General features: G+C 41.7%; 1 protein-coding gene across 3 annotated transcripts in view; it reads right to left on the reverse strand.

The window, feature by feature from the left end:
• rasa4 (RAS p21 protein activator 4) overlaps positions 1-25,077 on the reverse strand; it is an 80,857-nt gene that overhangs the window by 34,666 nt on the left and 21,114 nt on the right. For all 3 annotated transcript variants that reach the window (XM_060913406.1, XM_060913407.1, XM_060913404.1), the window contains exons 5-7: positions 6,687-6,819; positions 6,322-6,403; positions 3,762-3,896 (exon numbers count right to left, since the gene is read on the reverse strand). In XM_060913406.1, coding sequence (XP_060769389.1) covers positions 3,762-3,896; positions 6,322-6,403; positions 6,687-6,819 — 350 coding nt within the window. The remainder of the gene's footprint in view (positions 1-3,761; positions 3,897-6,321; positions 6,404-6,686; positions 6,820-25,077) is intronic.

Genomic DNA, 25,077 nt, shown 5'->3' on the forward strand with positions numbered 1-25,077 from the left:
ACATTTTTTTGATGGCCAGTTAATTGTCCAAATCAATGGAGGAGATTTAAGTTTTTGTGCTTGAGACATCCCTAAGACTGAACAGAACCACCTCAAGTGTTCAGAATGGTTTGTCACAATGGGTAAGAGTAATGCTTTTTCACACATTCCAACACAGTTCTAAAACTGCTTTTTACAACAGCTTCATTTATCTGTTTTTTTTTCATGACAGTCATGACATACATACTACACAGATATTATTGTATCTGAACTTGTGCTGAATACAGAAAAAAAAGTAATACGACTTTGAAAATATTGCTTAGATCTGTTGAAATTGACAAAATCAGAGTGTGCCAAAATCATTAGTGCCAGAAAATACCTTCAGACCTCAGAGGGCTAAATGCTAATTTGCATAATTTTTTTAAAACTAATTTTTCAAACTTTGTATTCAGTATATAACCATCTATGTGCCTTCCAATTTCCATGTAAATATCTTAAAAAATAAAGTTATTAAGAAAAAAAAACATTTATTATTTGTTAACGAGGCCCATTTTGGACCATGTGATCCCAATACATAATATTACATCAGTTTTCTAAAAATTAAGCTATTTATTCAATCTTTGATTTGTAATATCTCAAGAACGGATAAACGTATTTTAATTCTGGAAAAATTGTGTTGTTCTGCATTCAGTTCTGAATCCAATGAGACCAGTTTCAAGCAATTTGGATTGAATATACCCGATACGCCTCATAACAACAGTGCATGGAATTAGCAAAAGATCCTCCCCTCATCCCACACCACAGATTCATTCTGGCGTTCCTCCAGGCTCCATCATAGGACCGTTACCGTTTACAGGTTTCATCTTGATTTGTTCAATTTCCAACCCAACTGCACCCATAAATCATGCAAGTGCACTTGCACCCTAATAATAAAATCTGTATGACTTCGGCAGTTACCAGTATATTGAAGTGGTTAGAAAACACACAATAAAACTGCAATCAAAGTTAATAGCTCTTCTAAAAAGATATTGCGAAAGATAATTTATCCCAGGATTGATATTGTATCATTATGTTTCTCAAGTTTTAAGACTGTCGATTCTGTATAACAGGCAGGTATTAGACCAGGAAGCAAATGCATAGACTCAGCATGCTGTTTATTGTGGGCCATGGTTGAATGCAGCAGTCAGTACATACGCAGGCAATAAATTAAAAAAACAAAAATGGGCACTAATTGTCAAACAGATGCAAACAGGGACGGAAAACAAGGTTCCGTAACGCACATAAAATGCAAAACGAGACCGCATACATGGGTTGAACTCTGAAAAGAATGAGGGAAACAAAACCAATGATAAGATGGGGCGGAGATGGAAACCAAAACAGAGGAACGTGGCCATAACGTGTACAAAACATGCAAGAGCTGTGCCCTTTCCACTGGAAAACATACCACACTGTTATGAGTTTGTCTTCACTAATAGAACATCCACGGATTTTCGAGACGTTATATATAAAGCACCAAGGTCATCTTATATTTTGATGTTGTACACTTTTACAACATTAGTCTAAAGCTAGAGGAATGGAAATGATGGTCTCTGACCTGTTCGGAGGCTCCTTGGTTTTCATGTTGCTTGCTTAGTAGTGTTGCAGTGTCCGGGCCCTTCCAGAACAGGGTGATTTATCCAGACATCATGTGACAGATCATGTGACACTTTGATTGCACACACGTAGATCTTAATCAACTAATCATGTGACTTGTGCATGGATTAAAGCAAAAAAAAATTATTTGACTGAAAATTTACGGGGGGGGGGGGGGGGGGGGGTGTTATGGGTGGATTTCGATGAAATTCTACGGGGGGGGGTATGGGTGGATTTCGATGAAATTCTGAGAATAATTAACTTAGAACTGATAACTTTATCAATTAATTAATGGATTAATATATTCAATTTATTGCACTCTCTTTCCATTGCTTCTGTATATTATTTCTTTGTGGCAAACCACACAAATGCAAGCGCCTGGAATGTTTAGTTTTTTGCACCATGAACTAAATGGCTTTCCGTTTTCACCTATTTCGTACAGCCAAGCCCACCTCCACTTGTTTTTTACCCCTTTATCGATGGCAGACACATCAGTGCCTTCTTTCATGTAAAGCACATCCATGCTGCCGAAACCGAAAGCAGAATGACATGCTCCTCTGTGCTCGACGTCAATATAGAAAAAAGTTTGGATCTTCGCTTAAATTAAAATTGGGGTTTGACCTTACTTTGTGTTGAATACGACTTCAAAAACAATTCAGGATTTTATTAAGAGAAATATTGTGACCAACACGAGTGTTAAGTTCCCTAAAAGATCGCGTGAAGTTGGCTGCTATCTACTTTGCGTTCGTTCTCATTTTCCTCCATCATTCCATAGGCCAGAAACAGATGTTTTGACGTAATTTAACTTAGTAGGCTATGATTATTATTTAACCGTAGTCTTCTAGACATTTTGACTGTTTGGTGCATTGAACGCTGGTGTATGATTTTCAGGGAATAAAGTTTAGCGCATGTCGGAACATCATTGGGCTCGCAACCTCCAACTCCTCAAACGTCCTTAAATTGTGATATAATGTAGGCTATAAGGCACGGTTCTAACATACCTTACACACTGGCCTAACGAAAATAATAATTGTTGGGGCGTCTGCTGATTTGTTAGCTATAAATTTAGGTCTAATTTTTTTTAGCAGCTCTATTTCTATATGTCCAGGTTTGAACTAAGTCATTTTGGCAAGATTTAATTTAATACAAAACAGAAATGGTCAGACACAAGCACGCCAAGCACATGGGAATGTATTTTGCCAATTTTGACAGCGCATGTTTTTTTAATGCCGCACCGTAGACGGCAAACGTTTAAACATGATCAAACATAGGAAATGAACGACACAAAGCATGGCTCAAAAACAAAAAAAGTTAAATAAACCCTGCTGATAGTTGACAGTGTTGCAACACATCAGTGTTATAACCCAATCTCTACCCAACCACCCGTCATTTTAATTCTCCTCGGATCAGCACCGACCTCACATTTGGCCTTGGGAGAGTTCAGTTGACGGAAATCCGTCACACGACGGAAAACTTTAATCCATGCTTATGAAGTGAATTGGTTGGACCAGCTCTTATTTAGGGGTTTCATACGAAAGGGGGTGAATACCTATGCACACTCCAGATTTCGGTTTTGTTTTTTCATCTTAATTATTGTTTGTGTTACAATAAAACAACAATTTTCACCTTTAAAGTGGTCAGCATGTTGTGTAAATCAAAATGGCGCGAACCCACCAAAAATCCATTTTAATTCCAGCTTGCAATGCGACAAAACAGGACAAACACCAAGGGGGATGAATACTTTTGCAAGACACTGTATATAAAACTCATCTCCGTAAAGGCTTTCATTAATATTCCAGCACTGCTTCATAAAACATTTATGCAATACTTATGAATGTCTTATGAAGGTCCAATGTAGGTAACCTTCAATTAAAGTGTTACCAGTGGCATCATGTTGAATTTTACATCAGGCAAACTCTTTCAGCTGCAAAGTCTGTCAAGACTAAAGTATAAATCCAAAGTTTTCCCATTTATTAACTTGGATTACTTGAAAAGTACACTTGCATATCGATCCAACCATTGCAAAAATCAGGAGGTTGGGGATTTTCCCCCCAATTGACAGATTTATTTTTTTGCTTGCCAGTGTCACTTACTCCAGGCCGAGTCATTAAATTCAAGTACTCAGAAAATTCAGGAATTTTTCAAGTTACCTTTCCAAGGAAGTCGTTTCTGCTCACCAGGTCCCAGTCCCACACCTCCACACTGAGCGGGCTGTCAGCCAGCGTGTCGTCCAGCTCAAACTCAAAACTCTCATTCCAGCGTGGATAGCAAGACTTCTTCACCACCTACACAGCAACCATGTTGTGCAAGATTGGCATCACATGAATGAACAATCAATCTTCAAGAAAGTAGCAAAGAGACAGCAATTATCAAGACGCAAGAGTTAATAGCTGTCCATGATGGAGAAATACTTTTAAAGAGTTTAAGGAAGCGAGGAAACTAGCAGTATACAGTGGTGCTTGAAAGTTTGTGAAGCCTTTAGAATTTTCTATATTTCTGCACAAATATGACCGAAAACAACATCAGATTTTCACACAAGTCTTAAAAGTAGATAAAGAGAACCCAGTTAAACAAATGAGACAAAAATTTATACTTGGTTATTTATCTATTGAGGAAAATGATCTGATATTACATATCTGTGAGTGGCAAAAGTATGTGAACCTTTGCTTTCAGTATCTAGTGTGACCCCCTTGTGCAGCAATAACTGCAACTAAACGTTTGCGGTAATTGTTGATCAGTCCTGCACACCGGCTTGGAGGAATTTTAGCCCGTTCCTCCGTACAGAACAGCTTCAACTCTGGGATGTTGGTGGGTTTCCTCACATGAACCGCTCACTTCAGGTCCTTCCACAACATTTCGATTGGATTAAGGTCAGGACTTTGACTTGGCCATTCCAAAACATTAACTTTATTCTTCTTTAACCATTCTTTGATAGAGCGACTTGTGCGCTTAGGGTCGTTGTCTTGCTGCATGACCCACCTTCTCTTGAGATTCAGTTCATGGACAGATGTCCTGACATTTTCCTTTAGAATTTGCTGGTATAATTGAGAATTCATTGTTCCATCAATGATGGCAAACCGTCCTGGCCCAGATGCAGCAAAACAGGCCCAAACCATGATACTACCACCACCATGTTTCACAGATGGGATAAGGTTCTTATGCTGGAATGCAGTGTGTTCCTTTCTCCAAATATAACGCTTCTCATTTAAACCAAAAAGTTCTGTTTTGGTCTCATCCGTCCACAAAACATTTTCCAATAGCCTTCTGGCTTGTCCACGTGAGCGACTTGTGCGCTTAGGGTCGTTGTCTTGCTGCATGACCCACCTTCTCTTGAGATTCAGTTCATGGACAGATGTCCTGACATTTTCCTTTAGAATTCGCTGGTATAATTCAGAATTCGTTGTTCCACAAAACATTCATTCCACAAAACATTTCTCCAATAGCCTTCTGGCTTGTCCACGTGATCTTTAGCAAACCTCAGATGAGCAGCAATGTTCTTTTTGGAGAGCAGTGGCTTTCTCCTTGCAACTCTGCCATGCACACCATTGTTGTTCAGTGTTCTCCTGATGGTGGACTCATGAACATTAACCAATGTGAGAGAGGCCTTCAGTTGCTTAGAAGTTACCCTGGGGTCCTTTGTGACCTCGCCGACTATTACACACCTTGCTCTTGGAGTGATCTTTGTTGGTCGACCACTCCTGGGGAGGGTAACGATGGTCTAGAATTTCCTCCATTTGTACACAATCTGTCTGACTGTGGATTGGTGGAGTCCAAACTCTTTAGAGATGGTTTTGTAACCTTTTCCAGCCTGATGAGCATCAACAACGCTTTTTCCGAGATCCTCAGAAATCTCCTTTGTTCGTGCCATGATACACTTCCACAAACATGTGCTGTGAAGATCGGACTTTGATAGATCCCTGTTCTTTAAATAAAACAGGGTGCCCACTCACACCTGATTGTCATCCCATTGATTGAAAACACCTGACTCTAATTTCACCTTCAAATTAACTGCTAATCCTAGAGGTTCACATACTTTTGCCACTCACAGATATGTCATACTGGATAATTTTCTTCAATAAATAAATGACCAAGTATAATATTTTTGTCTCATTTGTTTAACTGGGTTCTCTTTATCTATGTACTTTTAGGACTTGTGTGAAAATCTGATGTTGTTTTCGGTCATATTTATGCAGAAATATAGAAAATTCTAAAGAGCTCACAAACTTTCAAGCACCACTGTACCAGATGGTTCATGCTTACTGTGACCTTTGATATTTGACCAGTGAAACGTTTGTTAATAATTAAAAAAAAAAATGTATTGTGAAGGTTTCCTTCATTCTTTCTTCCATTCGTTAATTATTCATTGCTTGCATTTTTCTTGGTTTAATTTCATATCCATCTATACTTATTTTTTGTTATTTCTTCTTTTGAGCTTTACTTTCTTCATTCCTTCTTATTTTCCCTTTTATTGACCCTTTTTCATCTTTTATTTTTACTTGATGCTTTCCTTTCATCTTTCTACCTTTATTTCTTTCTTATGCGGTTTATGGTCTTTTTCTTTACTCTCTCTCTCTCCGAACACTAAGGGAAGAGGAAAAGCTAAACAGTGGATGAAAAAGACACAGGACTCCTCTCCCTTTCTTTACTCTTCCACAGCTTCATCTATTCCACTTTTGAGGTTTAGTCGTGGGATGAAAGCCAAGGACTTACTGCACTTTCGTGGGTTTTGCCATTATATCGGACTCGGACAAATGGATCCGATGCTCCATTGCGGTCTTTTTTGGCAAGATCTCTAGAACACAGAAACAAAACCACACGTTAATGAGTTCATTTGGACCAGACCATTTGGCATTTTCATATCCAAAGCCAGTACTTACATAACAGAATTTGCTGGTTGAGGATGCAACATTTTTAAATAACGTTAAAAACGACACTCTCTTCAATCACAACTTATTGTTATTGGGGAAAAAAAAAAAACACCACGTCTGACATCACTGGTGCACCATTTTTAAGTATAGTTAAACCCAGGTCAGGTGCTGGAACCCAACAGATTTCGTGACGCGTCTGAAACTCACCTGGCCTCCAGCACTCGACAGCGGAGTTTGCGTGGCACGTTGCCGTCCCCCAGCAGCGAGATCTGCAGGTGAATCTCTCCCTGAACTTCCTCGTTGGGATCTATTTCAGTCAGGTTCATCCAGCCATCCAGACCTGCACACGGCAAGAACAATGAGGTGCATACAACCATACACACACACGCACACACACTTAAATGTTATACATCTGCTGTATATACATACAGTAGTGTGCAAAAGCCTACTGTGCTGCTATATAATATACCTCCAGTGCATGCAAAATTTCACAACACGCCCTCAGACTCATGATAATGAAGGCGAGAATTAATCAGTCGCTTGAAAAGAGTTGCAGGACGACCTGAAAGCAGCAGGAACGACAGCTACACAGAAACCAATTAAAGTCTGCGTTGCAAGTCTGTTTCTGCACCGCACCCCCCTCCCCCAAAATACAAGAGTGCTCCGAGACCACAATATCCCCCGCTGGTAACTCTGCCATAACTCTGGTAAAATGCGACTGAATTGAACGAAATTACAAATACGTTTATTACCAACATATAACAAAGAATCCTGTCAAGTTTCGTGAAATTCCTCCAAAAAAATTGTGAGAGGAGTTGATTTTGCCACGACATAATCCCCCTTTGGTCCTTTCGGCCAGCGGGGGATAAAAATTGTGAGGGAAGTTGATTTCAGAAAGCAAGCACACCTTGATGAAATTGCCAAAGTCCAAGTTTGTTAATAATCAAGGGCATAACTCTGGTCAAATCTGCCCAAATTAAACGAAATTTCGATATGCGTATAACTGTCATATAACAAAGCCTTTTGCCAAGTTTGGTGAAATTCCTCCACAAATTGAGAGAGGAGTTGATTTCAGAAGAACGTACACCCTCATGAAATTGTCAACGTACGAGTTAATTAATCAAGGGTCAAAACTCTGGTAGAATTTTCACAAATGAATTTAAATCGCAATATGCGTATTACCGTCATATAACAAGACCTTTTGCCAAGCTTCGAGAAATTCGTCCACAAATTGTGAGAGGAGTTGATGTCAGAAGGCGAGCGCACCTTCATGAAATTGTGAAAGTACAAGGTTGTTAATCAAGGGCTGGAACTCTGGTAAAATGCGACCGAATTGAACGAAATTACAGTATGCGCATTACCGACATATAACAAAGAATCCTGCCAAGTTTCATGAAATTCCTCCAAAAATTGAGAGGAGAGGAGTTGATTTCAGAAGGTGAGTACCCTTCCCAGGACGGATAGATGGACGGAAATCGCCACAACATAATCCCCCTTTGGGCCTTTCGGCCAGTGGGGGATTAAAATTAAAAAAAAAAAAGGGGCACAGAGATGTGTGTCTGAAATTCATACATTAGCATTTAGGCAAGTCAGAACTCTTTTGGAACAAAGAGCTCTTTAGCAGCAAAAGACATTAAGCTCATTATATTTGGAGAAAAAAAAAAGTTACTCTTTGAAACAGAGTCCATTAGAGGAACCCATATAACACTGGGGGAAATGAAGATGACTTGCTAAGAGAAGTGGATCAAATTGAACCACAATGCTGCCAAAAGCTAATCACTTCTTACCGTAGATGTTTTGAAGCCGGAATTGCCAACAACAGCTTTGCAAGAAAGTACTAATGACGGTAATCTGTGGCGTGTGAACACTTTCATTTTCTGCTTCTGCTATAAAACATTTTTCGAGACTGTATTCATTTTCAAGAGCAGACGCAGACAGGTATCCCAGTTTACCCAGCAATCGGTAACAGGGCTCGAAATTCATATATTTTTTCACCAGCCAGCCGGACTAGTTACCTTCCAAAGTAACTAGCCAAACAGAAAATCTCATCTCATCTCATTATCTCTAGCCGCTTTATCCTGTTCTACAGGGTCGCAGGCAAGCTGGAGCCTATCCCAGCTGACTACGGGCGAAAGGCGGGGTACACCCTGGACAAGTCGCCAGGTCATCACAGGGCTGACACATAGACACAGACAACCATTCACACTCACATTCACACCTACGGTCAATTTAGAGTCACCAGTTAACCTAACCTGCATGTCTTTGGACTGTGGGGGAAACCGGAGCACCCGGAGGAAACCCACGCAGACACGGGGAGAACATGCAAACTCCGCACAGAAAGGCCCTCGCCGGCCACGGGGCTCGAACCCGGACCTTCTTGCTGTGAGGCGACAGCACTAACCACTACACCACCGTGCCGCCCAAACAGAAAATCAACTCGCCAAGATTTGTTCATGTATGAATTTTACTTCTGTCAAAAATAACACAAAAGAGAGTCGTTACCATTGTTCATGACTAATGTGCATTTATTTCAAGACCCGAGTATTTTGATACTGTTTTTTTTTTTGCACACTTTACAAACTGGCATTTGCTGTTCCACGTCCTCCTCGCGATATCCAAAAAAAATGCCAGATGACTAACCCCTTACTAGTTCTTTTAGGAACCAATTCGTCCGCTTCCATTTTTAACGCGTCGCTGAAATTGACTGAGCTTACACGGTAGCCTATGCAGCACCAGCGACTGCATGAACTGAGTCAGCGCTGTAAACCGAAACCAGTGTTGCCAGATACTGCTGACGTTTTCCAGCCCAAAATATGTTCAAAACCCGCCAAAATGCACTTAAAACCGCCCAAAATGTAAGCTGTACTTGATGCCTATCTTGTAAAGTAAAAACATGCAGCTAAAGTCCAGTATACTATTTGTAAATCGAACAACAATGCAAACAACTTCTAAATGGCAGCATGAGACCGTCAGTGCTGGAGGTGAAAAATCTGCTGTCTGGTACTCGGCTCCGTATGGTTGAATCAGATTATAACTCTGCAATCATCTGCTGTGTTCTGAATCCTACATGCACCAGTAGGTGGCGCACACGCATAATATTATGTAGGCTATGTTAGGCTACGATGTATATCGAACATCTGCATTGCTGAGGTTATTTATTTTTTTATTTATTTATCTTCTTATTTATTCTGTTTGTTTTATTCATTTTATAGGCCTAGTTATTCTGCTTAATTTATTTTTGTCTACATCGATGTATTTTCTTCATCTGTTATCCTGATTTTTGTGGATTTGTTAGATTGTACCTGTTTTATATACTTCAATTAAAAAAAAAAAAAAAGTTAGGCTCCGATGCATGGCTGAATGTAACATGAGAAGAGAAAATGGAGAATGGATTGCGTCATTCTTATTTACTAGTTTATGAGTTCAGTTTCTGCACTACATTACACACATTCATATTAGTCTTACAGTTACATCGACATTTTTTTGTTTAAATAATACTTAAATGAGATTAATGTTTATTGTTAATGATTAATTTAGGCCAATACTCGATTTTGGTTGTTTAAAATACCTAATGGGTGCTGGGTAAACTAGGTCTATGACTTGCCTCAGCTGATCGAAGAGAGCTGTTTTTCCTGATTTCCTTCGCATATTCAAGAACATCATTCGGCTTAGGTGTTTACACGCTCTCCCAGCTCTGCTTTCTAGTGGTAGCAAAACTATATAAACATCGGATAAAAACCCGCTGAACTAACGTCAAACCCGCCCAATTTTTGTCAACCAGCCCAAGCCATTTTTTGCCCGCAAAGTAGAATTCAAAACCGCCCAATCTGGCAACACTGACCGAAACTAGAAAATCTTCCCGCAAGTTCCTTTCAGCACCTAACTGTCGCCCGGGATTGGTTGGCGAGTGTGTGACGTTATTGTTTTTTTTTTTACCCTTAGGCAGCCTCTCACGTTACTGCCTGAGGGACAGGGAGAAAACCACCGGAAAATGTTTTAAACAAACGCAACAAACACGAAACAAACGCAAGTCGGCAGACGACCATAAAATACTCGATAGTTACGATATAAGAAATTTTACGTACCTCACACAGAATTTTCAAAGATATATCGAGTATATTCGATATATCGCACAGCCCTAGTCTGAATCTTCGCTTCATATATATTTTTTTATTTTTCAACTAGCCAGCCGGGCTGCCTAGTGACAGGAATTACCCGCCAAATGACAAATTAAGTCGCCTCGGGCGACCGGACCACCGCGAATTTCGAGCCCTGGGTAATAAACAGCTGCTGCAGAAATGAATGAAAAAGCCGAAGCTCTTACTGTGAAGTTAAATCATCTCCACAAAGCTGAAGAAAAACCGATTACTGAAATGGAAAAATATATATATACGCAGATTTCATTACACTATAAAAACTAATATTCTAAGTAAATATTCTTAATTATTATACATACAGGGGCGGCGCGGTGGTGTAGTGGTTAGCGCTGTCGCCTCACAGCGAGAAGGTCCGGGTTCGAGCCCCGTGGCCGGCGAGGGCCTTTCTGTGTGGAGTTTGCATGTTCTCCCCGTGTCCGCGTGGGTTTCCTCCGGGTGCTCCGGTTTCCCCCACAGTCCAAAGACATGCAGGTTAGGTTAACTGGTGACTCTAATTTGACCGAATGTGAGTGTGAATGGTTGTCTGTGTCTATGTGTCAGCCCTGTGATGACCTGGCAACTTGTCCAGGGTGTACCCCGCCTTTCGCCCATAGTCAGCTGGGATAGGCTCCAGCTTGCCTGCGACCCTGTAGAAGGATAAAGCGGCTAGAGATAATGAGATGAGATTATACATACAGGGCACCTTTTCGATGGAATTAAAACACATATTCTATTCCTTTCTAGCGGGTTTTGTTCATTTGGTTTGATAGCATGCGACAGCGTTGTAGTCGAGTCACTAATCCTCGAGTCCGAGTCGTCTCGAGTCCCCATTGTTCAAGTCCAAGTCATTAAAGAAAATTTCAAGTCGAGTCCGAGGACAAGACTCCAGTCGCACCATTTGACGGTGGCTGCTGCTGCCTTTATGTGAAAGCGTCTCTGCTACCGTGTTGGACTGACGTTCCTGCTCGACTGCCCCATTTTAGTTAACAGGCTACAAATAAAAAGCTTGTTCATCGCTCAGCAAGCCCCGCCCACTATCAACAGAGCAATGAACATAGCACGTCACTTATTTCTCTGGGTGGAGTCTTGCCAAATGATGAGTGAAGTTCGAGGTTGTCCCCGTCGTCTCCTCGATAGTTCTTCTTCATATGGAACACACAGCAGTGCATTTTTCCCACTGCACGAGAAGTCTGTATAAGCAAAGCGGACAATCCTAGCGGCGTTCTCTCCAGGCATTTTAGCGCCGTTAACGTTAGCTTGTTCCTGAACATGACGTATGAACAGGTGAATGTGCGTTTCTTGTACAAAATTAGTATAAAAATTAATGTAGATATAAATATCATATGCCAAATTGTTATTTTTTGTAACATGCCATCAAGAAGAAAAAAAAAAAAAAAGAGTCTGAATGCAGTTAATGCGCGAGTCCGAGTCAAGTCACGAGTCCTTAAAATTAGGGCACGAGTCGGACTCGAGTACTACAAGCCTGGCATGCAATGTTGTTAGCATATCGCTTATCCTACATGCATTACATCACTCTACCCAATGGAGAACGAGCGTTGAATACGGTTTACAACATTGACAACATGACATCACACATCAGAGATATAAAACTTCCTCACTAGCGAGCAACTGTGACAATTTGGAGACAAACATGGCTGCCAGGTTTGCTTCGTTAAATACGGAAGATTTTGAGAGAATTTTGAAAAAAAGAGAGACAGAAGGACGCGTTGAACACCCGAAAGGAATGCGTACATATAATAATATCGGCTGGCTTTTTTTTTCCTGGTTCATCAGATATATTCCAGTCAGCTAGCATGATATCTGAGTCAGCCAATATTTTTTAAAATAAATTTTAAACCGATTTCTAGAAATTAAAAGAAAAGAAAATTATCCTTAATTCCATTAGCTGATGGAAAGGTACATTTTATTCATTCCTCTTATACCACAACAAAATCTCGGCACTAACCAGAGTTTGAGATTTTTTTTTTTTACTTAAAAAAAAACCCAAAAACAATATGTGGTACTCTTTATCCATTTATTCTTACAGTGCTGAGCGTAAATGAGTGCACCCCCTTTGAAAAGTAACATTTTAAACAATATGTCAATGAACACAAACAATTTCCAAAATGTTGATGAGACAAAGTTTAATATAACATCTGTTTAACTTATAACGGGAAAGTAAGGTTAATAATATAACTTAGATTACACATTTTTCAGTTTTACTCAAATTAGGGTGGTGCAAAAATGAGTACACCCCACAACAAAAACTACTACATCTAGTACTTTGTATGGTCTCCATGATTTTTAATGACCGCAAGTCTTCTAGGCGTGGAATGAACAAGTTGGCGACATTTTGCAACATCAATCTTTTTCCATTCTTCAACAATGACCTCTTTTAGTGACTGGATGCTGGATGGAGAGTGATGCTCAACTTGTCTCTTCAGAATTCCCCAAAGAAAATAATTTCTTTACACCACAAAGGTGAAGGCTACAAGAAGATCAGCAAAGCTTTACTTATCAGTCAGAATACTGTAGCAAAAATGGTACAAAAATTTAAGAAAGATGGAACTGCAGCCATCTCACAGAGACGTCCAGGTCATCCACGGAAGTTGACACCTGGACAGGAGCGCCTTCTGATGAGAAGGGTTGAAGAAAATCAGCATGCAAGTTCACTGCAGTTATCTAAAGAAGCAGAAAGCCAAACTGGGGTGACTATTTCCCATGACACAATATGGCGTACACTGCAGAGGAATGGCATGCATGGATGCCGTCCACGAAAGAAGCCTCTCCTAAAGTCCAGGCACAAAAAAGCCCGCCTAGAGTTTGCCAGGGCCCATGCTGACAAAGATGAAGACTACTGGGACTCTATACTCTGGAGTGATGAGACCAAGATAAATGTTTTTGGAACCGATGGCTTCAAAACTGTATGGCGTCGCAAAGGTGAGGAATACAAAGAAAAATGCATGGTGCCTACAGTGAAACATGGTGGTGGCAGTGTCCTTATGTGGGGCTGCATGAGTGCTGCTGGTGTCGGGGAGCTGCATTTCATTGATGGCATCATGAATTCACAGACGTATTGCTCTATACTGAAAGAGACGATGCTACCATCACTCCGTGCCCTTGGTCGTTGTGCACTTTTCCAACATGACTAAACACACATCTAAGGCCACTGTTGGATTTCTGAAGAAGAACAGGGTGAAAGTGATTCAGTGGCCAAGTATGTCTCCTGATCTGAACCCAATCAAACACCTACAGGACGGGGAATTCTGAAGAGACAAGTTGAGCATCGCTCTCCATCCAGCATCCAGTCACTAAAAGAGGTCGTTGCTGAAGAATGGAAACAGATTGATGTTGCAAAATGTCGCCAACTTGTTCATTCCATGCCTAGAAGACTTGGTGCTGTCATTAAAAATCATGGAGGCCATACAAAGTACTAGATGTAGTAGTTTTTGTTGTGGGGTGTACTCATTTTTGCACCACCCTAATTTGAGTAAAATTGAAAAAACGTGTAATCCAAGTTATATTATTAACCTTACTTTCCCGTTATAAGTTAAACAGATGTTATATTAAACTTTGTCTTGTCAACATTTTGGAAATTGTTTGTGTTCATTGAGATATTGTGTTCATTGTTACTTTTCAAAGGGGGTGCACTCATTTACGCTCAGCACTGTAAACGTTTACTGTTGTGGAACTTGGTAACAGTTTTTTTTCACTAAAGTGAAATGCAGCTCGTCATGTCACTCCGACGCTCGTCTTTCATGATGAAGACTTTCCCATGGTGGAAAAACGTAGTAACTGTTCCAACCGTCCATTTGGTGGTGGTGGTGGTGTTTTTTCCCCCTGCATTGCAATTACATAAAGCAGAACCCTGTCCAACAGAAAAAAAGCTCTGTTGTAAGGTTGAATATTGAACCGTTGACATACAGCCACTGTACAATAAAAACAAATCCGACATCGTATCGATTGCTTTGTGCCTCAGGTTTTAAGAAGCTTCGCGTAATCGATTAATTCATGTCCGCAGCTTAACAGTCGATCTGTAAACTTTGGCAGGATTACATGTCGGAGAAAATCTGAGTGAAGACCACCGAGGAATAAGACGCTACAGACCGATCATGAACTGCAAAAGCAAGGTCGAAGACAGAACACATCATTACTCTGCACTTAGGAAACCAACCGACCAAAAAACAAGAAACGAAGCACGAGAAATTGAGGTCAGTGATAGTTCAGTGGTTTCAGGTGCTGCATTAGTGACCTGGAGGTTTGAAGAAGTTTTAACTCCAGGACTGCCGCACTGCTTTCACACCTCTGACCAAGACGAATAAGTTTTGGGGGAATACTGTGTGCTAAATGAAGACTGAAGAGCTAAAAGAAACAGAAAGCTTGTTTCCTTTCATTCAGAGGTGGACAAAGTACCCAACTTGAGTCAGTCAAAGTACAGATCCCATTCGTCAAATGTTACTCCGATACAAGTGAAAGTTGTCCAGTCAAATTTTTACTTGCTTTTAAAAATACTTAAGTATTAAAAGTACATTTTATGTTAACGCACTGTTGTATTATTGCCACGACGCTTACAAAACCTAATGCCTCTGAAGCAACCAACTGGATTTACAAAATGAACGCATGCTGCGCCATCATGGTGGTTTAACGTTAAGCTAGCTAGTCAGTGGCGCGCCATCTGACATGCTAGCAAACACTTTTCAAACTCGAAATCATATTGGGTAGCTAACGCTACTAGAAAAGAAAGATTTCTACATTCTGTTTATTTGGAAAGATGACGCTAAAACACTTCTGAAAGGACTTCAGACAAGTTAACGTTATTCATGTTAGCGTAACTCCGTTTTTACACGCTAACTGAGTGATGTGTTAACGTTAGCCGTGGACAAGACAATGGCAACTTGGTGGGTAAATCCATAGCAAATCATTTGACTAACCAGACTGCATAGCTACGTTATCGCTAGCTCTAAAAGCGCAGACAATTTCATTGCAAGCTTTCTCTTGGAATAAAACGTTCATATACCTCAACATGTTTCCGCAGGTTGGACGGTGGGGTTTTACAGGCTGTGATGTGGTTCGTTTTAGGCAAACACGGCAAACATTTTACAACCCCGATTCCAAAAAAGTTGGGACAAAAGTACAAATTGTAAATAAAAACGGAATGCAATAATTTACAAAATCTCAAAAATTGATATTCTATTCACAATAGAACATAGACAACATATCGAATGTCGAAAGTGAGACATGTTGAAATCTCATTCCAAATATTGGCTCATCTGAAATTTTAGGACAGCAACATATCTCAAAAAAGTTGGGACAGGGGCAATAAGAGGCTGGAAAAGTTAAAAGGTACAAAAAAGGAACAGCTGGAGGACCAAATTGCAACTCATTAGGTCAATTGGCAATAGGTCATTAACATGACTGGGTATAAAAAGAGCATCTTGGAGTGGCAGCGGCTCTCAGAAGTAAAGATGGGAAGAGGATCACCAACCCCCCTAATTCTGCGCCGACAAATAGTGGAGCAATATCAGAAAGGAGTTCGACAGTGTAAAATTGCAAAGAGTTTGAACATATCATCATCTACAGTGCATAATATCATCAAAAGATTCAGAGAATCTGGAAGAATCTCTGTGCGTAAGGGTCAAGGCCGGAAAACCATGCTGGGTGCCCGTGATCTTCGGGCCCTTAGACGGCACTGCATCACATACAGGCATGCTTCTGGATTGGAAATCACAAAATGGGCTCAGAAATATTTCCAGAGAACATTATCTGTGAGCACAATTCACCGCACCATCCGCCGTTGCCAGCTAAAACTCTACAGTTCAAAGAAGAAGCCGTATCTAAACATGATCCAGAAGTGCAGAAGTCTTCTCTGGGCCAAGGCTCATTTAAAATGGACTGTGGCAAAGTGGAAAACTATTCTGTGGTCAGATGAATCAAAATTTGAAGTTCTTTATGGAAATCAGGGACGCCGTGTCATTCGGACTAAAGAGAAGGACGACCCAAGTTGTCATCAGCGCTCAGTTCAGAAGCCTGCATCTCTGATGGTATGGGGTTGCATTAGTGCGTGTGGCATGGGCAGCTTGCACATCTGGAAAGACACCATCAATGCTGAAAGGTATATCCAGGTTCTAGAGCAACATATGCTCCCATCCAGACGACGTCACTTTCAGGGAAGACCTTGCATTTTCCAACATGACAATGCCAAACCACATACTGCATCAATTACAGCATCATGGCTGCGTAGAAGAAGGGTCCGGGTACTGAACTGGCCAGCCTGCAGTCCAGATCTTTCACCCATAGAAAACATTTGGTGCATCATAAAACGGAAGATATGACAAAAAAGACCCAAGACAGTTGAGCAACTTGAATCCTACATTAGACAAGAATGGGTTAACATTCCTATCCCTAAACTTGAGCAACTTGTCTCCTCAGTCCCCAGACGTTTACAGACTGTTGTAAAGAGAAAAGGGGATGTCTCACAGTGGTAAACATGGCCTTGTCCCAACTTTGAGATGTGTTGTCATGAAATTTAAAATCACCTAATTTTTCTCTTTAAATGATACATTTTCTCAGTTTAAACATTTGATATGTCATCTATGTTCTATTCTGAATAAAATATGGAATTTTGAAACTTCCACATCATTGCATTCCATTTTTATTTACAATTTGTACTTTGTCCCAACTTTTTTGGAATCGGGGTTGTAAAATGAAATGAATCTTTAATCTTTTCAGAAACCTGAAATATGGGTTCATGGGCCATGAGTGCGTGCATTCTCCAGAAGAACCGCCTCCTTCCGTTCTGCCATCAAATCAACCAATCTTGATCAAATCATGCTACTGGGAAATAATTGAGCTCGATTTTATACGGTCTACGGACGTGACGCGACCCTAGTGATTACTGACAGGTTGTCTCGGTGTCACCTGCGAATAAAACAAATGACGTTTTAGAAAAGAAAAAAAACATCCAATTTCAAAGCTGCTTCATAGTAACGAGGACCTTGGTAGAAATGTAGTGGAGTGAAAAGTACGATATTTGTCTTTCAAATGTAGTGAAGTCATAAGCTTCCAAAAAAAAAAAACTCAAAAAGTACAGATACTCAAAAAGTGTACTTAAGTACAGTACTCAAGTGAACGTACTTCGTTACCGTCCACCTCTGCTTTCATTCCAGTGCTGTACAGACTGTAAGGCATGGGATAAGTAAGGAATAAAGCATTTTGTAATGAGCTATATTCGGAAAAGAATCAACGACAATGATATAAATCGTACTTTCTATCTGTTTATAGTCACATTTACAGCGCCCTCCACAATTATTGGCACCCCTCGTTAAGCTATGTTCTTAGGCTTCTAATAAATTCTTCTTTTTTAAAAATAATAATAATAATAATAATAATATAGGACAACAATGCAAAAAGAGAAAAATCCAACCTTTAATTCAAGTGCATTTATTCAGTAGGACAAAAATCCCACATTAAGAAATAATTATTTGACATGAAATCATGTGTGCCACAATTATTGGCACCCCTGATGTTAATACTTTGTACAACTCCCTTTTGCCAACAATTTTCTCCTATAACATTTCACAAGATGGGAGAATACAGCAAGAAGGATATTCGACCATTCCTCTTTGCACAATCTCTCTAAATCGTCCTGGGTCCTCTCCTATGCACTCTCCTCTTCAGCTCACCCCACAGGTTTTCAACTGGGTTGGGGTCTGGGGACTGAAGCCCTGACCACACGGCAACGGATTCAGGTGAATCCGATAAAATTTATCGTTTCGGCCTGGCGTCCACACGGCACTGGCGTTTTGGGTGCCCCAAAACGATATTTTTCGAGAATGGTTTCCAGAGTGGAAAAATCTGGCAACGGCGCCGTTGCGAAGTCGTCTGGATGAGTAGAACGGATTTGTTTACGATGACGTCACAACCACATGACTAGAACAAGCAGCATTCACTCATTCACGCCGGGTAGAAGAAGGGGTTTATGCGCATGCGTCCTACTTCTTCTATTGTTCTGGTGTCTCCGATGGGACCGTCTTACAGCGCACGTAGAGGTGTGGCATGTGTATTGCATCGTTTTCAGCAAGCGTTGCGTTGCCATATGTACCTGATATTTTACTGATCCGTTGCCCATGTGGACGCGATATTTTTTTTTATCCGCTAAAAAAAAAAAAAATCTCGTTGCTGTTGTCGTGTGGATGTAGCCTGAGATGGCCATGGGAGGACCCTGATTTTGTGTCTGGTGAACCATTTCTGTGTAGATTTGGCCACATGTTTAGGGTCACTATCTTGCTGAAAGTCCCAGTGACGACCCATCTTCAGCTTTCAGACAGAGGCCACCAGATTTTGATTTAAAATGTCCTGGTGTTTCAAAGAGTTCATGATGCCATGCACCCTAACAAGGGTCCCGGGGCCTGTGGAAGAGAAACAGGCCCACAGCATCACCGATCCTCCCCCATACTTCACAGTGGGCATGAGGTGCTTTTCCGCATACTCATCTTTTGTGATGTATTAGAGTGTTTGTTGCCAAAAAGCTCTATCTTGGTCTCATCTGACCAAAGCACACGGTCCCAGTTAGCGAACTCCAGACGTTTAGATTTATGCTTGTAAGTGAGAAAAGGCTTTTTCCATGCATGCCTCCCAAACAGCTTGTTGGCATGTAGATAGCGCCTGATGGTTGTTATGGAGACTTTGTGACCCCAAGATGCTACTCTTTGATGCAATTCTCTAACAGTGAGCTTTGGAGAACTTTTTACTTCTCTTACCATCCTCCTCACTGTGCGTGGTGGCAAGATAAACTTGCATCCTCGTCCAGGCTTGTTTGCCACTGTTCTAGTTGTTTTAAACTTCTTGGCTGTAGATATGGGCAGGTGAAGGCGAGTGACTATTTTCTTGTAGCCGTTGCCTGACTTATGAAGGTCGACACGCATCTGCCTGGTGTGTTCTCTTGTCTTTCCCATGTTGAAGAGTGGATAAGAGAAATCCTGAACGTCTGTGTCACCTCATATTTATACCCCAGGGAAACAGGATGTGATGAATTACTAATTAAAAGGTTCCTAGATACTCTGATCAACTTTATAAACTACAGTAGAAATGACAGAAATGCTTCAATTACATTTTATTTTCTAGGAATTGCCAATAATTGTGGAACAGGTGATTTTATGAAAAATAATTATTTCTTAGGGCAGGGATTTTTTCTCATCTCATCTCATTATCTCTAGCCGCTTTATCCTTCTACAGGGTTGCAGGCAAGCTGGAGCCTATCCCAGCTGACTACGGGCGAAAGGCGGGGTACACCCTGGACAAGTCGCCAGGTCATCACAGGGCTGACACATAGACACAGACAACCATTCACACTCACATTCACACCTACGGTCAATTTAGAGTCACCAGTTAACCTAACCTGCATGTCTTTGGACTGTGGGGGAAACCGGAGCACCCGGAGGAAACCCACGTGGACACGGGGAGAACATGCGAACTCCACACAGAAAGGCCCTCATCGGCCCCGGGGCTCGAACCCAGGACCTTCTTGCTGTGAGGCGACAGCGCTAACCACTACATCACCGTGCCACCTGCAGGCAGGGATTTTTTATTTTTTTTAAATTCACTTGAGTTAAGGGTCACATTCTTCTACAATTTTCAGTGTGAGATGATGCTTCTGCAATAAAAATTGAATTTTATTTTAAGGCTTTTAACACATCTTAACCAGGGGTGCCAATAATTGTGGAGGGCGCTGTAATACTGCTGAACGTCTGTGAAAAAGTTAGTCCGCACGCAGGACCCTGTATCGCTGGATGTCAGATAAATGCTTCAATCTTCTCTCTGTATATCGCAGTGGAAAAGTTGACAGAAGTTCTCCTCCCTATTAGTATTCCAAGTCAGTCTTGTCATGGCTCATTATGCCTTTCTTGCACCATTGAGTAGCCTGAACATAAATTGCACCCGGCCAAGCCATGTCAAGTCTACCATTTAGCTGAATGGAAATAATGCTTCTGTCGTTTTGCATGCATCACTCCAGGGGGTTTCAAACGTGACGGAGAGACGCATTCAGTGTTTGCTTTGAACCCGGGTTACATTAATGAGCTCTGCAAATTTAGTCAATTACTCGCCAATGCCATTTGCCCAACAGTTCCAGCTTGCATCCCTGGAGTCTCAGGATGGCAAAAAATATTGAAACGAGAAAAGAAAATGAATTAAATCTCGTCCACCGTCTTCTGGGAAAGCGCAGAGGCACCGTTGTTTGTTACTCAGTCTGGTGGCACCAGTTAGAGGGGAAAATGAGACTGAAAATCACTATAATAACTGCCAGACGGGTGTGTGTGTGTGTGTATGTGAGTGAGAGAGAGAACCCTCAAATCACGAGGATGAGACTTGGACTATTCAAATGCCGTGACAGGAGATGACATGACAGCCATACTGAAATATCACAGGGAAAAAAAAAAAGTCTTTTTTTTTTTTTTTTTTTAAACTCCACAGTGTAGCTTATAGGTGTTATGCCAATATCACAATATGTGAAAGTTCTGGCATCTGAAGCTGTGAAGGTCTACAGGAAGTGACAACACACCCACACACACATACTGGGGGATAACCTTTAAAAGGTTTCTGCTTCAAACGGACTGTTTGCAGCCAATGACGTTTTGTTTTTTTTTAAAATGTCTCAAGGACAGTCAGTATCAATCTAATGATCCCAGATCAGCTACACCACCACCAAAACAGACAGAGCTACGTTTACACCAGTGTTGTAGTCGAGTCACTAAACCTTGAGTCGCCGGTGTTCAAGTCCGAGTCATTAAAGAAAATTTCGAGTCGAGTCCGAGAACAAGGCTCCAGTCGCACCATTTGACGGCGGCTGTTGCCACCTTTACGTGAAACCGGTTCTGCTACCGTGTTGGACTGACGATCCTGCTCGACTGACCCGTTTTAGTTAAAAGGCTACACATAAAAAGCTTGTTCATCGCTCAGCAAGCCCCGCCCACTATCAACAGGCCAAATAACATGAGAGGGTTAACACTAGATAGTTCATCGGTCAGCAAGCAAGCCCCGCCCACTATCAACAGAGCAATGAACATAGCATGTCACTTATTTCTCTGGGTGGAGTCTTGCCAAATGACGATTGAAGTTCGAGGTCGTCCCCTCGATAGTTCTTCTACACATGGAACACATAGCAGTGCATTTTTTCCCACTGCACGAGAAGTCTGTATAAGCGAAGCGGACAATCCTAGCGGCGCTCCGTCCAGGCATTTCAGCGCCGTTAACGTTAGTTTGTTCCTGAACATGACGTATGAACAGGTGAACGTGTCAAATTATTCCAAATTACTATGGCACGTTACAAAAAAAAAGAAGAAGAAAAACATCCGAGTCCTCGTCTCCAATTTACGAGTCCGAGTCCAAGTCAAGTCACGAGTCCTGGACTAGAATACTACAATCCTGACTTACATGCAGTCGAATGATTTACTTCTCATCTCATCTCATTATCTCTAGCCGCTTTATCCTTCTACAGGGTCGCAGGCAAGCTGGAGCCTATCCCAGCTGACTATGGGCGAAAGGCGGGGTACACCCTGGACAAGTCGCCAGGTCATCACAGGGCTGACACATAGACACAGACAACCATTCACACTCACACCTACGCTCAATTTAGAGTCACCAGTTAACCTAACCTGCATGTCTTTGGACTGTGGGGGAAACCGGAGCACCCGGAGGAAACCCACGCGGACACGGGGAGAACATGCAAACTCCACACAGAAAGGCCCTCGCCAGCCCCGGGGCTCGAACCCAGGACCTTCTTGCTGTGAGGCGACAGCGCTAACCACTACACCACCGTGCCGCCCATGATTTACTTACAAGCGCTAAATCAGAAGAAGTCGGCTCACGTACACACCTAAATCAAATACAAGTTCCTGTGAATGAACCATTCGTATAAACCTGATTACACATTAAAGCAGGTGCATTCATCTAAACCCATCATTTATGTTACAAACAGAATTGAGAATTCAGTCGCGCTGTGGTATATTATGATGTTACTTTGTGGGTCTTATATTTTATATTTGATCTACATCTCGGGCGGCACGGTGGTGTAGTGGTTAGCGCTGTCGCCTCACAGCAAGAAGGTCCTGGGTTCGAGCCCCGGGGCCGGCGAGGGCCTTTCTGTGTGGAGTTTGCATGTTCTCCCCGTGTCCGCGTGGGTTTCCTCCGGGTGCTCCGGTTTCCCCCACAGTCCAAAGACATGCAGGTTAGGTTAACTGGTGACTCTAAATTGACCGTAGGTGTGAATGTGAGTGTGAATGGTTGTCTGTGTCTATGTGTCAGCCCTGTGATGACCTGGCAACTTGTCCAGGGTGTACCCCACCTTTCGCCCGTAGTCAGCTGGGATAGGCTCCAGCTTGCCTGCGACCCTGTAGAAGGATAAAGCGGCTAGAGATAATGAGATGAGATGAGATCTACATCTCCACATTCACTGGATATGAGCAACCGCGCGCTCTGATTGGCTACTCTACTACTAGGATATCAGCTCATATACCGCGAGTAGAGGAAAAACAAAATGGCGGAGCGTTTTGCTGAACCAACCCAGGACGAGGCAACAAAATATGAAATGAAGCATTTGATGGTAAGAACGTGTATTTTTATTTTTAAAGAATTATCATTATTATAGCATTTTTCAGAAATCGCTACGGTCATTTCGCCGGTTTGTGTACATTCTAAGCGGAAATTATTTTGTCGGACGTTGTGTATAAAGGGGTTTTTTTTTAATTGAATTTGCAAAAAATAAAAAATGCTCCGTTTCTCAAAATCCAGTGAATGTGGGGAGAATAGCGCCTCATCGGATATCAGCTCATGTACTGTACGACTCGATTTCGTGGAATAACTGTTAAAATATATATACACATGTGAAAGGTCTGACTATAAAAATGGACTGTGCAGGACTGTGAGATTCACTGACCTGGAACTGTGAGATACAGTTTGCCTCCTGCTTCCTTCTCCCTTCTCACATTTCATCCCTTCTCATCATGACGCCTGCGTCATGCTCTTTAACCACATCACTTTTCATTATCACTATTATCCCCGACTGCAGTCAGTCAGGCTGCTGCGTACTGTAGCATGTGTCAGAGTTTCACATCAGCTACCAGATAAACTGGGTATATAAACTCGCGTCAGTGTTTCTGTAGGCGTCTCTATAGGCGGCAAAGCAGGTGTAGGCTTAACCTGTTCTATTAAGAGCCATTCGGTGTGCTTCCAGGGCTTTCATTCTCAGCGCTCACTCCAAAAATGGTTAGCTTCCTGGTGATGCTAACCATATTTCACTTGCTAGCCTCCAGCTGGGTAACATATTCACACCCTGTCAACTGCAGCACGGGAAGTGTGCTGCTATTTCCATGCCCTCTTCAACACAGCCTTCGCATTAAGTCGTACCGGCATGTCTTGGGAGAAAAAAAAAAGAGGACAAAAGCTTTCTCGCTCCATGGAGAGAGAGCGAGGAGTAGAGGGTGTGCATATAAATGGCTAGTGCTTAAATGCACCATCAGGACTAATGCGATTGAGAACAGGCTCTGATTTGCATTACGTGTGCACAAGTAATGATGGTCAAAGTGAGGCGCTTGTCCAGAAATGATAATCAAATCTGGCACCACATACAAACGTGGTTGGAAAGAGTCGGGTTTCTATATGGGCTGAATACAGACAGACAAAGACGAACTACAAAGTGAGATCAGTAGAAAAGAAGCTCGGATTGTACCTTAGCGAGAACACTGCTTATAGGCGGCCGATATAATTAACAGTTATTCCACGAAATCAAGTCGTACTGTACGTGAGATGATGAGGTGCGTAGCACCGAGTTGGTTCAGTAACACGCGCCGCCATTTTCTTCTTCTTCAGGATTTTTTTGGCGGTTAAGTTAAAGTAAGACTATCTTTCGATTTCATAAAATCGGTGAAATTTAGCTCCCTCTGAAATTTGGTAATTGCTATATATTTATTTCTGTAATATCTTACAAAATATCAGGCCATTCTGTGGCTGGGAAGTTATTTAATTTGAGGGGATTCCCGAGCAAATAACGTGCATGAAATCGCTCGCTTCACACAGAGGAAGTCCGTGTGTGTGTGTGTGTGTGTTCGCATGCGCAGGTTTATCTTTGAGCGTGCACTGACAGTTCCATCATCCTGTCGCTAAACGGGCAGCCGATCACACCGAGGTGCTCGCTGAGCGCCGATATTTATTCGTTTGGTCCTGCGTTTCCTTTCCTTCATATACAACATAACGGCTTTTCTTCTTGCTCTCTGTTACTGTAGTCGGTCTTTCGTGTTTCATTCGCATCCTCTATTTTTCTCTCCTGTTTCAAATTTGTATCCCACAATGCCTTGCGCGAACGGGGAAAGCCCACGACGTCATGCATGATGTATCTTGTATTGGGTCATGGTGAAGCAGGAAAAAACATAGCAGCGAGTTTAGGGCCACGTGGCTCTAAATCAGACCTG

This window comes from Neoarius graeffei, chromosome 28 (genome assembly GCF_027579695.1).
Source record: "Neoarius graeffei isolate fNeoGra1 chromosome 28, fNeoGra1.pri, whole genome shotgun sequence".
Lineage (NCBI taxonomy): Eukaryota > Metazoa > Chordata > Actinopteri > Siluriformes > Ariidae > Neoarius > Neoarius graeffei.